At 41.4% G+C, this 17,716-nt stretch overlaps 1 protein-coding gene across 12 annotated transcripts in view; it reads right to left on the bottom strand.

Moving 5' to 3' along the window:
• LOC131248734 (pentatricopeptide repeat-containing protein At4g01570) overlaps positions 1-9,268 on the bottom strand; it is a 39,034-nt gene extending 29,766 nt beyond the window's left edge. For all 12 annotated transcript variants that reach the window (XM_058249157.1, XM_058249165.1, XM_058249159.1 and 9 more), the window contains exon 1: positions 6,133-9,268. In XM_058249157.1, the coding sequence (XP_058105140.1) occupies positions 6,741-9,104 (2,364 nt within the window). In that variant the 5' untranslated portion in view covers positions 9,105-9,268 and the 3' untranslated portion in view covers positions 6,133-6,740. The remainder of the gene's footprint in view (positions 1-6,132) is intronic.
• Positions 9,269-17,716: the final 8,448 nt, after the last annotated feature.

Genomic DNA, 17,716 nt, shown 5'->3' with positions numbered 1-17,716 from the left:
ACTAAGACTCATGAGCCGGGCAAGGTGGTATGGGACACTGTGGTCATGCTGTCGACCTACGCTAGGGCGACGCTCCCCGTAGTGACCAGTGAGCAACCCAAACTCGTGAGCCGAATATGGTAGTATGAGACACTATATTCAAGCTGTCGGCCTACACTAGCGCAGCCTGGCTGTGGTCCCAGTCGGGTTGGTGACGAGCCTTCGAAAATAAACTGTCAGTTGGTAGGGCGTTAGTGGAATGACCTCGAGTATGAAATAGGCCTACCCCGGCGCAGCTTAGCTGTGGTCCCCAGTCGAGTTGGTGACGAGCCTTTGAAAATAGACTGCCAGTTGGTAGGACATTGGTGGTAGTGACCTGAACTTGCCTATCGTATGTGACTGCCAGGATTGACGACCCTAAATGGATCAATGTTTGGGTATATGATATAAAGGGTGGTACCTTAGCTTCCCAACCCTGCTGTATGAAAAAGGACTAATAAGAACTCGGTAATCACGCTCATAACATCGCACTGCATGTGCCTTTGGCATTAGAGTTAAGCACAGAGGAAGGAGTGCATGCCGCGACCGTTAGATGAAGTTCGCAAAGGGAGTGCAGGCGAGGGCATGCATCATTAATACATATCATGATTGCATTAACCAGAGTACTTAGGGATGCTTGTTTGTATTGCTTTATCATTACTGCGTGATTGAATTGATAACATGCTAACCTTTGCCTTATATCTCCACTGAGTTGATCACTCACTCCCATGTTCTGGGACGGTGTTTTAAACACCAACCAAACCCTGTTTTAATTTCAGATGATGACGATGTTTGCGAAGCGGAGCCAGACTTTTATGATGATGAGGGTTTCTCCTATATGCAGCTATCAGGCGGGTCTATGTAGACCATGTTCTGATCGACGGGGTTACAGGGATGCTGATTAAATGCCATTACACTTGTTATTTTGCACCTTTGGAGCACCCATGTATCTTCATTTTGTTCATTTTTGGAGTATACATGTATATATTTAACCTGGAATCATGTTCACACTTTAGAGACTTACAACAGTTTATATATTTTATATATTTATCACAGTCTTCTGCTTGTGAAAGTTAACTGTCTCTGGAGTATGATATGCTGTTTTGGTATAATCACACTCATGTTTAATGCACTAATATGAACAACATTCAATCATCATTATCTATGTTGCATAAGTGATGCGTTGGAACTCGGGAGCTGAGCTTCTGCTCGACCCCCGATTTTCAGGGCGTTACAATCCTCCTTATAATGAGGCAACAATTTCAATCCATGCACTTCATTTTCGATTGGAGGAAATTACCATGACAACATGTGGTGCGACGTTGCCTCGATGGACGTATGCACATTTTGTTGGGTAGGTCATGGCAGTTTGACCGGAGTGCTATACATCATGACTAGAACACTTTCACTTTTTGGAAGGATTATGTGTAAGTTGTATTGGATCCTACTGGAGAAGATACATAACCCAACCTATTGGGGGACTAGAATTTCCTCTCCATGACATAGTTTATAGTGGAGAAAGAAGAAAGCGGGATAATATTTAGTGTGGTTGGGAAAGATATGATGAGTACTATAGAAGTGTCAGATGTAATGAAGCCTATGATGAGGGAATTTGCAGATGTTTTTACTAATGACTTGCGAGCTGGATTGCCACTTATGCAGACATACAACACCATATTGATCTTCTCCTAAGGGTTAATTTGCCCAATAGACCAACCTACCAAATGAGTCTAGGAGCTTAATCGATTGGTTGGGGAGTTAATGGATCGTGATAATATAAGAGAGAGCATGAGCCCCTATGTCGTTTCGGCGCTCTTAACACCTAAGAAGGACGAATCGTGGAAAACGTACATGGATAGTAGGGCCATTAATAAGATTACAATAAAATATAAATTCTCAATTCTACGGTTAGATAACATGCCGGATATATTGATTGGCACAACGTTATTCTCTAAGATAGATCAGAGAAGTGGTTTATCACCAGATTAGAATCCTCCTAGGAGATGAATGGAAAACAATGTTTAAGACACATGAAAGGCTTTATGATTGCCAGAAATGTATGCTAATATTAAGACGCATGAAAGGCTTTATGATTGGCGGAAGTGTGTAAGGTTCTAAGGGGTGCAGAAATGTATGCTAATATTAAGAAATGCAGTTTTATGACCGGTCAGGTGATATTCTTAGGTTATGTGGTGTCAACGGCTGGAATTATGGTTGATAGCGAGAAGGTGATGGTTGTCCAAGAATGGTCTACCCCTTCTAGCGTACAGGAAGTGTGGAGTTTCCATGGGTTGACATCTTTCTATCACGATTCCTAAGAAATTTCAGCACTATCATGGCATCAATAACAAATTGTATTAAGCAGGGTCCGTTCGTTTGGACAAATAAAGCGGCTCATAGCTTCGGTGTGATTAAGGAGAAATTGTTGGAAGCTCTAGTTTGACACTACCGGATTTCAAAAAGGTATTTCAAGTAGATACAAATGCATCGCATGTCGGCGTATTTCATATTTTAGCGAGAAGTGTTGCGCAGCACGCCAACAACGCAGTGAGCCTAGATCCAATCTCAGGCCTCCCCCACAAACGATAAACAGGAAGAAATATAAACTAGAAATAGATCAAAGCATTCAAAACAAACCACAAGACAAGATATACGTGGAAAAACCCCAAACTAGGGTAAAAAACCACAGATGCAAACTTCCACTATGAAGAACGAAGATTACAAAGCAATATACTAACCTCTCCCTTGAAAGCACATAGAAAACCCTTTGCCCACACCTTAGAATAATTTTTCCTTACTTTTTCTCTCTATGAAAAACCTTGGGAACCCCTGTTTATAGTTTAGGAAACTCCCCTTTCCGCATCCCAGTTGCGAAAGGACTTGCGACATGAAATTCGCGCAAAATCGTGGAACGAATCTGCGTAACCTCGACTGGTCGTGCAGCTTGCACGACCGGTCGAGAGGACCCCACGACCGGTCGTGAATGGGCCACGACCAATCGAACACCTCGGGATAAAAAACATTGCTCGCTGGACTTTGAGTCGAGCCGGACCCTACGACCGGTCGAGTGGGGCTCACGATCGGTTTAGGACGGTCCCAGATGTGGCTCCACATCTTAACAAGAAGCTCAATGGAGCTAGGACTTAGTATTCCACTTATGATATCGAGTTTTACGTCATTGTCCAGGCCCCATGGCATTGGCGACATTATCTGATTTGGCGGGAGTTTGTCTTGTACTCCGCTTATGAGGCGTTGAAATATATAACTGGCCATTATAAAATGAACCGTAGGAACAACAAGTGAATTTCTTATTTGCAGGAACTTACATTCTCTTTGAAGAACAAGTCTGGTACACACAATAAGGTGGTTAATGCATTAAGTTGGAAGGTGGCATCATTGGCTACTTTATGGGTGCGCGTAATTGGATTTAATACATTCCACGACGTGTATCAAGAAGATCCAGACTTCGGAGAGATTTGGTCAGATGTGCAGCAGGGACAATTGGGAGAATATCTTATATGAGATGAGTTTCTATTCAGCGGTGCACAACTATGTGTCCAAAATTTCTCCCTCCGTGTGCGGATCATTATGGAGCTGCATGTAGGTGCTTTGTCAGGCCACTTTGGTTGTGACAAGACAATGGCTTTGGTGGAACAATATTTTTTGCCCAGATTGCGTTAGGATGTAACTTGATTCATGGAACGTTGTCATATTTGCCAGATGGCCAAAGGTCAAGCTCAGAATACTGGCCTTTATACTCCACTCCTTGTTCTTAAAGCACCATGGGAGGATGTCGGCGTGAATTTCGGTTGGGTCTTCTATGAACCTAAGGAGGTATAGACAATGTTTTTTTGGTTGTTGGCAAGTCCTCTAAGATGACACACTTCATCCCCTATGAGAAGACTTTAGATGCTTTATACGTAGCCAACCTTTGTTTTACGGGAGGTGGTTCAATTGCGTGGTCTACCAAAGACCATTACTTTTGACAGAGACACTAGATTCGTGGGCCACTTTTGGCACACTTTGTGGAGGAGATTGGGGACAGACATGCGCTTCAATATTGCCTATCGCCCACATACGGATGGACAACTGAAGTTGTTGATAGAAGCTTGGGCAACTTGCTTCATAGTTTAGTGGGCCATCGTCTGAGACACTGGGACCTCATGCTGCCTCATGCAGAATTCGCTTACAACGGCTCACACAACAGGTTCACGCAAATGAACCCTTTTGAGATTGTGTATGGGGTCAATCCAACTAATGTTTCAGACCTTGTACCAATCCAAAAGCCCAGAATGGTGAATGAGGCTGCCAAAGAGATGGCTTGGAACATTCAAGCAATGCATGATAAAGTGTGAACACGATTGCAAGCTAACAACACAAGGAAGCTGCAGGTCGTAGCCGCAAGTCATTGATTTTTTAAGAGGGGGACTTGGTTTGGGTCTTTCTTTGATAAGAGAGGTTCCCCCTAGGTGCTTATAACAAGCTTAAAGCGAAGAAGATCAGTTTTTATGGTATTCTAAAGAAGATCAATGATAATGCCTACAAGGCAAAGTTGCCTGATCACATGAAGACTTCCAATGTTTTCAACAATCAGCATATAAGATCTCACGCCTAGTGTTTTAAATAGTGGTAGCATGATGCGTAGCACTCAGCCCTTTATAGCGTGTAGCGTAAACATGTAACGTGTAGCATAAGCTACACGATACTTCTATTTTTTAATTTAAAAATAGGACAAATATAATAGATAGTGAAAAAAAAAAAGGAAAAAAATATAAAAATGCCTAAAAGATGATTCATTTTATCAATTATAAGCATGTTTAAAAAAGTTATTAGTTATCATTTATCAAAAGCCAATCCACATATATAAGCCAAATCAAATAATTATCACATCAACAACTTTTTAAGCAAACCACTTTAATTAATAATGTCTAATTGAAACCACAAGTCACAATTATGAAAAGAAATAAAAATCCCATAGGTTGAAAGTATCAAGTATAATACAAGTGTCACATTCCTCAACATTAGAAACAAAGAAAACATGAAAAAAATAATTAAAAAAAAGAAGTAAAAAAATACATTGTAGCTTACACTACGTAGCTGTAGCGTACGCTACGACCCCTACAACGTACACTACAAGGGATTTACGCTATTTGGGACGCTACGTAGCGTACATTACCACTACGCTACGGGCACTATTTGAAACACTGCTCACGCCCTACAACGGAGAACAATCAACTGTTGAAGTGGGAGAGGAGGATGAAGGAAACTCGAGGTAGTTCTTCTCAAGAAGAGGAGACAGATGACAGGACAGATCGAGTGATGTCATTAGCGGAAAAGCTCTTGGATCATTTTGAAAACAACAAGAAGGCTCAAAAGAGTTAGATTTGAGAATGGAAGACAGGATTAGTAGATGATCCGCGTAGTGGAGCCACAAACATACCCATGATTGAATCATTATTCAAAGAAGATATTTTAGAAAAGTGTATTATGTATTTTATTATGTAATTAAAGTTCGAAGTGTTTAGATTTGTTGTTTAGAATAAAGTGTTTAGGTTCATTGTGTTTAGATTCATTGTCTAAAATAAAGTGTCCAAGTTTATTATGTTTAAATACCCAAGTTCATTATTCAAAGTGTCCAGGTTTGTTGTGCTTAATTGTCTAGATGCATTATGCATAAACCATCCAGGTTCATTGTTTAATGGGTTCAGATTCTAATTTTCTGTCTATATGTAACTCTTGCTGGAAAAGGAAAAAAGAAAAGATCTTTATAATGCCTTGCATATTATTTAAAAAAGTTCTCAGGTTAGTTTTATGGTGTGAACCTTGTTGGTAGAGCCTGTTGGGACGTGAAATCAACACTAGTAAGTTGGTATTTTACATATCTTGCTTATGTCAACTCTTTATTTCTTGTTATATTTTGCATTTGGGAGCTGTAACTACTTCAGTTCTTAGCCATTGGATGTGTGTCATGTGGCACGATTGGCCATTGGATGAGTGCCATGTGGCACAATCCTAGCCACACATGTAAGTTCTAGAGTTGAGGATGAGAGGCCCTCATTTATGAAGTAATCGAGAAGTTCTAGCTTTAGTGAAAAACAAAGTTTTCGTCCATACATTTGTGTCTCTCTTGCATTCCAGTGAGCTTTGGTAGCTCATGGGGAGTGCACTTGGAGAAGGCTGACTTGTTCACGACGGAACTGCGAGAAGAGTGCCGCACAGTCTACGCTGGGGAAGCACCTTGGCCGTGACAAGCTGCACTATAGGCTATATCCAGTCTAAATGCCATCATATCAGCTATTTCTTTATCAAACCACCTGTTCTCCTCAATGAATTACTAGCTCTGAGCATTTGCTACAGACTCATTTAGAAGGGCCGATTTGGATGTATCCAGATTGAGAATGGAATGGAATGAAGCCCCCTACCCTTGTGCAATTTGTGAAGGAACCATTTAGTACATCTTGCAAAAGTGGATGGTGGGTGTGCTAAATGCTCCATTCCACAAAATTCACTGCAAAATGATAGCGTAGTGCTAAATGCTCCATTCCATAGGTCAGACCCATTGTCTACTCTGGCTGGTGGACACACAGTTCCTTTGTCAATGTGGTGCATCCATGTTCAAAGCAGTATAGACCATTCATCTTCCACATACCCATCATGCAAAGATCTTGTGGGCCATGTTATGGCTGCAAATATTCCATTTTCTAACATCATCCTTAAATATTCTAAGGAAGATCCTCTTTGTTCCGCTTAATCGACGCCTTTTGGTATCTCAGTTTCTCAATCTCTTTCTCTAGATAATCCAGAATAGTGTCAGTGACATGATTAGGAGGGCAGCCTGCATCTAACATCATTTTCAAAAACTTGTATGCTTCTTTCACTTTGCCCGCCTTGCTATGAACTTCAATGAGTGTATTAAAAGTTACAACATCTGGATTGATCCCGCTGCCAGTCATTTGTTTGAACAGCTTGTTAGCTTCATCTATCCGGCCTGCCTTACCCAATGCATGAATCAGTGTATTGTACATCACAATGTCTAGATAACCACCTTTCTTCAACAATTGATCAAGAACAGTGCTTGCAAGATCAGCTTCACCCATCCTTCCCAAGCCTTGAATTATCACATTGTACGTCGCAATATCTGCTGGACAAAGTTTCTCTCCCATCTCACGTAGAACTCCCCATGCCTCTCTGAAATAACCTTTCTTGACAAAAGAACTCATCAATGAATTGTATGTGTAACTTACTGGGTCACTGCCCATTTCTGTAAAGATCTCAAACAACTTGCAAGCTATGCTCAATTTCCCTTTTGCAAGAAAGATTGACATGTACGTATTGACCATATCGACATTGAAAGATTTGGCTCCTACTCCCTGCACCCTCTTCCCTCTTGACACCGAAAATAATCGAGAGCGGCTGATTGACTGAACTTCATTAGCCAGTTGATCCATGTACGGAGATGATGACCACCCAGCAAGAGAATTCGCCTCATCTTGAGCTCCGCTATCTGAACTGTGCTCATTGGCTGCCCCCAAATCTGTGGTTGAATCTACCAAACTCATAATCTCGCCAAGGCCACCTTCAGATGGGAACAGTGGCATAAAATCCTTTCTCCTATCCTGAGGATCTCTCATCGAAGCATCCATGTCAGCTTTCCATCTAAGTACATTCGGCACCAGACTACTATCCCTGACATGCTTCATAAGACGCTCAGCCCAATCCCACCTACCTTCCCTATGGAGCCTGACCAAAAGAGACGTTATTGTAACAAGATCAACAACAAATCCTCTGACCTCCATTTCTTCAACCAATTCAAGTGCAGCCTCCAGCCGACGCTCCCTACAAAGATGCAATACAACAATGCTGTAAGTTATAGCATCTACAAACTGTCCTTTCTTCTTCAAATCACAGAACATAGTATACCCAGCTGCAGCCCTTCCATTTCTAAACAACCCATCAATCAGAATGTTGTATGACCAACATGACGCCCTCACACCATCCTGAACCATTTTCTCAAACAGCTGACAAGCATCCGTCAATCTCCTCACCTTGAGCAGACCATCGAGTAAAGAATTATAAACGATGGTATCTGGACGAAATCCATTAAACTGCATTTCTCTAAAAATGCGCATTGCATCCTCCACCCTATATGACTTGCAACACCCTTGGATCAAGATCCTATAAGAAAATGCATCGGGCTCATGACCAGACCCTTTCAGTTCCTCCCAAACAATCAGTGCATCACCCACCTTTCCCACCAAACAAAGCACGCGGATCAAAGAATTGTAAGTGCATAAATCTGGGCTGGACGATGGACCCTTCTCCTTCATCTCTTTGAAGAGTTGTAGCGCGAAACCCAAATCCCCCCAACACCCAAATGCATGAATACAGATATTGTAATTCCATGTATCGAACCCAAACCCTTTTTCACGCAATTTCAGATAAACCCTTTTGAATTCATCCCTCATCTCGGCTTTCCGAAGAGCAACAAGCAGCTCATTGCAAGCGACACAATCAAGAGCGGCATCTCCACCAGCATTTGAAGATTCTAGAAGCTTATAAAATATTGAAAGCGCGAGGCCCACTTGGTTTTTCTTAACCAGAGCCACAATAACAGAATTATACATGTGGGGATTCAAAGTAGCACCCAACTCTTCCATCTCATCGAGAATATCTAAAGCAGAGTCGAACTTCCCCGACCGGATAAATGCATCAAGGAGGAGCTTGAACGTAGCAGAATCGACCACAACGCCGTCGTCCTTCATCAGATGCAAGAGGGAAGAGACCTCGTCGAGCCGGCCGGCGCGGCAGATGGTGCGGAAGATCTGCGAGTAAGTGTCTGCCGAGTGTTTGTAAGAATGCCTGAGAGAAGCCCATTTGAAAAATTCGATCTTCTTTGAGGGATCGAGCGAGGAACGACGGAGGATTTGGAGTACGAGAGATTGGGAGAGAGAGATTGGAGTGGAATCGAGGGATCGGGTGCCGGAGACGGAAAGGGCTTTGGAGACGGAGGCAACGAGGAGGACGTTTGACAGGTGGGTGGTGGACGGAGGAGAAGATGGGGATTTTCTGAAGAGGTGGGGTATCATTTTGTTTGGAGGAGATCACATAGGAGAGTGATGATGGGCCATGGAAGAGATGGTGGACCCATCTAATCAAGAGTAATTTTTGGGCGGGAGAAAGGAAGCGGGGTGCGTGATTTGAGCTCATGTCCCTTAACACTGGAGGTTGATTTGTCTTTCGAAGGAAGCGGATTGCGTACTGCTGAGTAAATTCTGTGCGGACCACTGTGATGTTAAGCGTCTTCTCTACGCCGTCCATCCGTTTTACCAGCTCATTTAAGGGACATGAGCCTAAAATCGAAGCGAAGCCCAGGTGGACCATACCAATGGAAAAGTGTGAATCAAACACCTACCATTCAAAACTTGTTGACACCACGAAAGTTTTGCATCAAGCTGATTTTTGTGTTTTACCTTCGTTCATGTCTGTGTGACCTTACCAACAAGTTGGCACCGTGGGATCTAAGAAGGGTTTCAATGGTGGATGTTATTATCTCCACACTGTTTACTATGTTGTGCTCTACTTGAGCTTTGGATATGCTTTAATTTTAGTCTCATGGCCTAAAATAAGATAAAAAACAAATTGATGGTGGATGTCATTATCCCTGCTGTTTCTGCTGTTTCCCGTGGTATGGTCCACTTGAGTTTTGGATATATTTTAATTTTGGACTAATATCTTAAAATGATGTAGAAAAATAAACTAATGTAGAGAGGGTTGTGGACACTTTCATGGCCAAGATGGAATAGAGAAGGCCTGATTAGAGGCAGAAAGTTATCAGGACTGCTAGGACCATAAAACAATAGTATCTCACAAATTGGAATGAGTTTTTCGACGTATCATATGTAATTTCAGGGTAGGAGAAGCTACTTTAGCCAACCAACCTGCCATGCCAGGTTGCCAACACAAAATTTGCGAGATTCCATTGGATCAATAGTCCAAAGTTCTTTTTAATTTCATTTTTACTATTTATAGTAAGTTTTAGTTTGATCACAACTCTTGATCCTTTGAGCTTTAAGAGTCCTGCCCAACATGAAAGGGCTTCGAAAAATTAGGAGAATAACATGACTAGGCCAAATTTGACACTTACTATTTTTGGCCGAAAACAAAAACCATGAAGTCTAGTAGAAATCATGACCGTCTATAAATAGTAAGTTTACTATTTATAGCAAGTCCCGTTTTTTTAGGGAGTTTGATTCTGAAACTTCTTCCTAAGTTTGAGTTCACTATTTAAAGGATTGTAATTTTATTTTATTTTATCATCAATCAATTTATTTCGAATTATTAGAAATTATTTTCTATTTTCTTCCCTTTTAGACTCGAGAAATATCTATAAGGAGTTCAGAGAAACTCCATTGATTCAGAGTAGTTATCCTTGAGGAAGACGGTGATCGACCTCATCACATCCTTCTTTGTGTCAATTAGTATTAGAGCGAGGATTCTCCTTAGGCCGATGACAAATAACGAAGGAATAGACCAAAATCCCGTGGATAGTGATCTAAGGATTCGTTATCTATTGAGAAGAATGGAAGTTTTCCACTAGGAGAGTCGGTTGACCATACAAGGGCTGCAAGCAACCCTCACCGTATTATGGATGCACTAAATCAGCCCCGAGCCTAAGGCGATGCTCAGCCACCCGTGATCAATGTACGACATCACCCTAATTTCCGTAACCCTGATGTCCGTAAAGCATTTCCAGAGATGAATCGAAGGCCTACCTTAGATAAGTCGAGCTCTAGCGACGAGGGCCTTGATGGCGGTTTTGCTCGACAACAGCTCCATGGAGGCACTGAATTAGATCATGCTGAAAGAGACTATCGAGGTAAGGTCAAACTTCTCAGTTTTAATGGCTTATTACATATATACGATTTCATCGACTGGTTAGTTGAAGTAGAACGATATTTTGATTACATGGATGTGCCGGAACATAAAAAGTGAAATTAGTAACATTCAAATTTAAATATGATGCTTCTACATGGTGGGAGCAATTACAACTCTCATGTGCCCGACAGAACAAGGCACTCATCCGATCATGGCCATGGATGAGACGTCTTCTTCGATCACGATTCATCCCCAGTGATTACGATCGAGTATTGATCCAACAATACCAAAATTGCTGACGAGGGAATCGAACTGACATAGATTACGCCAAAGAATTCAAGTGGTTGGTAACACGGAATGACGTGTCAAATACTGAATAACATAAGGTAGCATGGTTCCTAGGCGGTTTACGATCAATAATTCAGGACCGATTTCATATGCACCCGGTTGGGACCATGGATGAAGCGGTTCAGTTGGCAGGTATAGCAGAAATGCAAGTTACAAGAGTCCCTACTTGGCCTTATCCTTCGACTCGGCCCCCCATGACAGGGCTCAAGCAGGATTCCATGCTTGCTAAAAGAAAGGAACCATTCGGAGGACGCTCTCAACCTCTTACAATCGCGAACTGTGACATGAGGAGCGGTCCATCTAGGCCTCAACATGCAGCACACATAGCAGTAAGTCCGAGTAGGATTCCAAATTATTATGGTTGGCTAAGGTCGAACAATTGTTACCGCTGTGGCCAATCGAGCCACTTATCGAACATCTACCCTCAACGCCTCGCAACCCACTTGACCATTAACAAACGTGGCACCGAAGGTGATGCAGTGGAAGAATGCCCTGAATTTAATGAAGATGAACAAGCCGTTGAGGAAGGAGCTGGTGACGAAGAATAGTTGGCCGAGGATTATGGCGCATCCTTGGTCGTGAGGCGATTATTGTACACTTGAAGGAAGGAGGTGCACCCGCAACGACACAATATATTTTGTACGCAGTGTACCATTAACATCAAGATCTGTCATGTAATCATAGACAATGATAGTAGCGAGAACATCATCTCGAAGGTGATAGTGGACAATTTATGACTACCTATGATAAAGCATCCTTCACCGTACTCATTTGGCTGGATAAAGAAGATGAACGGGACCTAAGTAACCGAACAATGCACTATCTCATTTCCAATTGTTAGAAACTATAAAAATCAAGTGCTTTGCAATGTGGTCGACATGGAAGAATGTCATATGTTACTCGGTCGACCATGACAATTAGACCGTGATGCGACCCCTCGGGAATGAGACAACATTTATGTCTTCTTCAAGGATGGTCGTAAGATGATCCATACCCCGATGGCACTAGAGAACCACCCCAAAGCTTCTAAAGTGGAGGGGACCTCCCTCTTGACTATTTGAAAATTTGTGGAGGAATTTAAGGAAATCGGCGAGGTGTATGCCATGGTGGTAAAGGGCGATAGATCGGAGCTCTTAGACATTCCTCCAAATTTAAGGTAATTGTTGAACGAATTCAAGGAAATGTGGTCCAAAGATTTACTCGATGGATTGCCCCTCATGCGGGACATCCAACATCACATATACATTGTCCTTGAGGCTAGCTTGCCCAACCACCCTCACTATTAGATGAGTCCGAAAAAGTGTAAGATACTTTAGGGGCAAGTGGAGAAATTGATCAGTAAGGGTCTTTTGAGAGAGAGCATGAGCCCATGTATTGTGCCAGCGTTATTAAAGCCTAAAAAGGATGGGAGCTGATGCATGTGTGTCGACAACTAAGCAATTAACAAGATTACTATTAAATATTAATTCCCAATACCGCGGTTTGACGACGTGCTATATATGCTAGAAGGTGTCAAGGTGTTCTCCAAGCTAAATCTGAGGAGCGGGTACCATCATAATCGTATCCGGCCCGGTGATGAGTGGAAAATGACATTTAAGATCAAAGAAGGGTTGTATAAGTGACTGGTCAGGCCCTTCGGTCTATCGAACGCACTATGAACTTTTATGCGTCTGATGAATCAAGTGTTGAAGCTGTTAATTGGCCGGTTTATGATAGTATACTTTGATGACATCATGATATATAGCTAGGGTGAGACGGAGCACATGTAACATCTCAGGCAGGTGCTATAAGTCCTATCAGTTAACAAATTGTACATCAACTTAAAGAAGTGCAGTTTTTTAATAGACAGCCTATTGTTCTTAGGATTTGTTATGACATCCAGGGGCATCTGCGTGGATAATAAAAAGGTGCAAGTCATCAGGGAATGACCGATCTTGACAAACATTCATGAAGTTTCCATGGGTTGGTGACCTTCTATAATTGATTCACGAGGAATTTCAACACCATAGTTGCACCTATTACAGATTGCATGAAAAATGTTTATTTTAATAAACCGATGAGGCTGACAAGAGCTTTACTGAATCAAGCATCGATTGTCCACAACACCAGTCTTAGTTCTTCCCAATTTCAACAGGTTGTTTGATGTTGAGTGTGATGCCTCTTATGTCGGAATTGAAAGAGTTTTATCACAAGAAGGCAAACCGATAGCCTTCTACAGCGAGAAGCTTAGGGAAGCCAGAAAGAAGTGATTGACATATGAACTTGAGCTGTACGTAACGGTCTAGGCGCTGCGACACTGACAACATTATCTGATTCAAAGAGAGATTGTTCTCTACCCTGACCATTAAGCCTTAAAGTTTATTGATAGCCAGGCTAACGTGAATCGTGTGCATACTAGATGAGTTACCTTTTTGCAGGAATTCACATTTGTTCTGAAGCACAAGTCAAGGTAGCAGAATAAAGTGGTTGATGTATTTAACCACCATGTATCACTACTTGTTACAATGAGCAATGAGGTAGTCCGCTTTGACTATCTCAAAGAGCTATATGCTAAGGACAAGGACTTCAAGGATGCATGGATGATGTGCTAAAAAGGTCATCCCAGTGACCTACATATGCTAGACAATTTTCTCTTCAAAAGGAATCAACTATGCATCCCCCAAAGTTCTCTGAGGAAGCGGATTATTCAAGAACTACATGGAGGTAACCTTGGTGGATACCTTGGGCAAGACAAGACATGGGCTCTTATTAAGGAGAGGTATTATTGGCTACAATTAGTACGTAACATGGGTAAAGCAGTGCACCATTGTCATGTTTGTCATACCTCCAAGGGACAATCTCATAATACGGGCCTCTACACCTCAATACCTGTGTCTAACGGCCATTGGGAGGACTTATTTATGGACTTCATACTTGGTCTCCCATTAACACAGTGCGGCATAGATTCAGTGTTCATGGTAGTAGATCATTTTTCAAAGATGACACACTTTATCCCATGTAAGAAGACCCTCGATGCAACACACGTGGCGAATTTATTTTTTAGATAAGTCGTGTGACTATACAAGGTTCCTAAGACCATCACTTTTAATCGTGACATGAAGTTTATTAGCCACTTCTAGCGGGCTTTACGGAATCGATTCGGTACACAACTTCAGTTCAACAGTGCCTGCCACCCACAGATCAAGGGGTAAACTGAAATTGTGATTGCAAGTTGGGAAACCTCCTTTGATATATTTCAGGTGACAAACCAAAGTGGTGGGATTTAGCCTTGTCTCAAGTGGAGTTTGCATTTAACAACATAGTGAACCGCTCAACAGGGAAGTTCCCATTCTAGATTGTTTATGGTTGAGTGCCCCGCCACACACTTGACTTGGTCCCCTTACCCAAACTCCCGAGCATGATCATTACAACAAAATATATGTTAGACCGAATCATGGGCATTCATGCGGATGTGCAAGCTAAGTTGCATGCCTCGAATGACAAGTACAAGGAGCAAGCTAACAGGCATCGACGACAAAAGGTGTTTAAGGTGGGCGACCATGTTATGGTTCATCTACACAAGGATAGATCTCCGACCGGGACTTACAACATCTTGAAGAATAAGAATATTGGACCGGTACCGATCCTCTGAAAGATCAATGACAACGCTTACGTTGTTGATCTTTTGGATGACATGGGGATTTCTCGCACTTCCAACGTCATGGACCTAACTAAGTATCATAAACCAAAGCGAGACGAGAACTCAAGGACGAGTTGTTTTGAAGTAGAGGGGACTGATAAAGAGAGAGTTGCGGACACTTTCATGACCAAGATGGACCAGAGAAGGCCCGATCGGAGGTGGAAGTGATCAGGACTGTAAAATAGCCACATCTCGCAAACCGGAATAGGTTTTTCAACGTACCATATATGATTTTGGGCTAGGAGAAACTAATTTAGTCAACCAACCCCACTTTGTTGGGTTGCCTACGCCGAATTTATGAGATTCTATCATATCGACGGTCGAAGTCCTTTTTAATTTCATTTTTACTATTTTTAGTAAATTTTAGTTCAATCACAACTCTTGATCCTTTAAGCTTTAGGAGTCGTGCCCAACATGAAAAGGGCTTAGAAAAATTAGGAGAATAATATGGCTAGGCCAAACTGGACACTTACTATTTTTGGCCTAAAACCATGAAGTCTAATAGAAATCATGACTTCTATAAAGAGTATAAATAGTAGGTTTACTATTTATAATAAGTCACATTTTTTAGTGAGTTTGAGTTGGAGTTTGATTCTAAAATTCTTTATAGGTTTGAGTTCACTATTTAGAGGATTGTAATTTCTTTTTTTTTTATCATCAATTAATTTATTTTGAATTATTAGAAATTATTTCTATTTTCTTCCCTTGTGGACTCGAGAAATATCTATGAAGAGTCCAGAGAAATTCATGATCGACCTCATCATGTCCTTCCCTGCATCATAAATGGATGGCATTGATAAGACGGATACGCACAGTGGGCTCTACAGAATTTACTCAGTTGGCTATAGCATATTGAGTTAGCTAAATACGCAATCAACATCCAACTTATGCACAGGAGAAACTGTATTTGGACCAGTGCTAACTGGTGCTACCTGCAACAGACATGCATCAAATCCACCCATTCCCTCCATAAGGTGCATCACAACTTAGGTATACCACACCACATGAAACAGAATACAGTCAGTCCAATCCACAACTTATGCGGGCCACATAACAAGAACGGTGTAAAATCATGTCTAAAGCCTCTAAATTCACGTAGCAAAGCTCACATGAGTCTTGGAATGTCCTGCTATTGAGGAATCCATTTATCTTGATGTTTTGCATAAGAGAAGGGGTGCTTGGTTAGTTGTTTGCATGCCCTCACGCAGTACTGTTCACTCCCCAAGTGCAGGGTTGTGATGTAGTAATAAACTCGGTAAGACCGAGGTCGAATCCACAGGGACTGATACCTGTACGTTTCCTGAAACTAGGTAGAAATAGAACTAGCCTAAGATGTAATCAAACTCAATTGTAAATTTAAGGAATAATTGCGGAATAATTATCTAAAACTTAAGGAATTCAGAGAAGGGAAACTAGGGATTCAGAGGATCCACTTGTAGAGATTAGGGAGATCTTTTGCCTGCATCAAGGATTATGGAATTCGAACTGAACTTACTTGATTTGGTTCTTAAGAGATGAAAGGTATATGAATTAGAATGGATTCCATCATCTAACCATGCCCAGGAGACAAAGCAAACAACAGGATTAAACTAATTACCAACCAATCAACAATGTTTGAAGATCAGGAAGGGTACTGTCATCCTACCATGTCCATGGAACAATGGTAAACAACATGGCTTCCTGACTTCATAAACATAAAAAAAGGGGGAAAGAAATATTCAAAGCCATTGCAAACCCATTGTAATTTCAGTCACAACAGACCATTAAAGACTAAGAAAATATTCCTTTAATAATCACTTAAAATTAAATTCAGTTCAGAAATTTATATTAAACGCATGAAATAGTATCTCCCATCTCGCTACAGGCTTCACCTCTTAGCCCCAGCTAAGAGGTTTAGCCACTCATGATTGGCCTAAACCCAAAACAAATAGAAAGAAAAAGAAAATGAAAAAGAGAAGAAAAATAAAGAAAAATTTCTTATCTTTTCTCTCTCATCTTCTCTTCTTGTCTTCTTTTCTTCCGTCCTTCCTCCAATCAGCCGTCCAACCTCTCTCACGTGCCAGCCCTTCTTTTCTTTTCCTTTCCCTGACGTGCAGCGGCAGCAAAAAGAACTCCCTGACGTGCAGAACTCTTCCCAACCGTGCACAGCAGCAGCAGCCGTAGCTGCTCCTCTCACGGCCTAAAACAAAACCGAGCCTCACCTTTTTTTTTCTTTTTTTCTTCCTTCCCGTTTTCCTCACGTTTCTTCCCTTCCTTGGGTGTCATCAGAGCGTCAAATCCATGGTTTAAGCACCCTTTTTCAGTTCATGCTTGTAGATACACTCTGCGTCACAAATACAATTAAATCAGGTTATCAAACGGCATCATGCTTGTAAATCCATGCAATAAATGGGTCTGGTATGCAATATTTGACCCTCAACACAACCCCCAACCAGCATTTTGCTAGTCCCGAGCAAAGTATGCGAAAAATAAATTGAGAATTACAGGATAATTTCTACAAACTCAAGAGATTTATGAAAAACAATTCAGATATTCGAATTCTAAGATTCATGAACGTTGGCATTACTTTCTCCTAGAATCGAACTCACGGTACTTCAAAATCAAGCTCAAATATTAATCCATTAATTAGAAAAATTCTAACCATTGAGATCTATGGATGCATAGTCTAATCTCGAAACTTTAAAATTCACTTCTCTATTTAAGGATATCATTGGTAACCAATAAGAGAATTCACGATAACCAGAACTTGCCTCACACATTATCGTTTAATTTTTGACTTTTCCATTAAACGTAATG

This window comes from Magnolia sinica, chromosome 6 (assembly GCF_029962835.1).
Source record: "Magnolia sinica isolate HGM2019 chromosome 6, MsV1, whole genome shotgun sequence".
In the NCBI taxonomy this organism is placed as follows: domain Eukaryota; kingdom Viridiplantae; phylum Streptophyta; class Magnoliopsida; order Magnoliales; family Magnoliaceae; genus Magnolia; species Magnolia sinica.
This window is presented reverse-complemented; position numbering and strand designations above follow the sequence as displayed.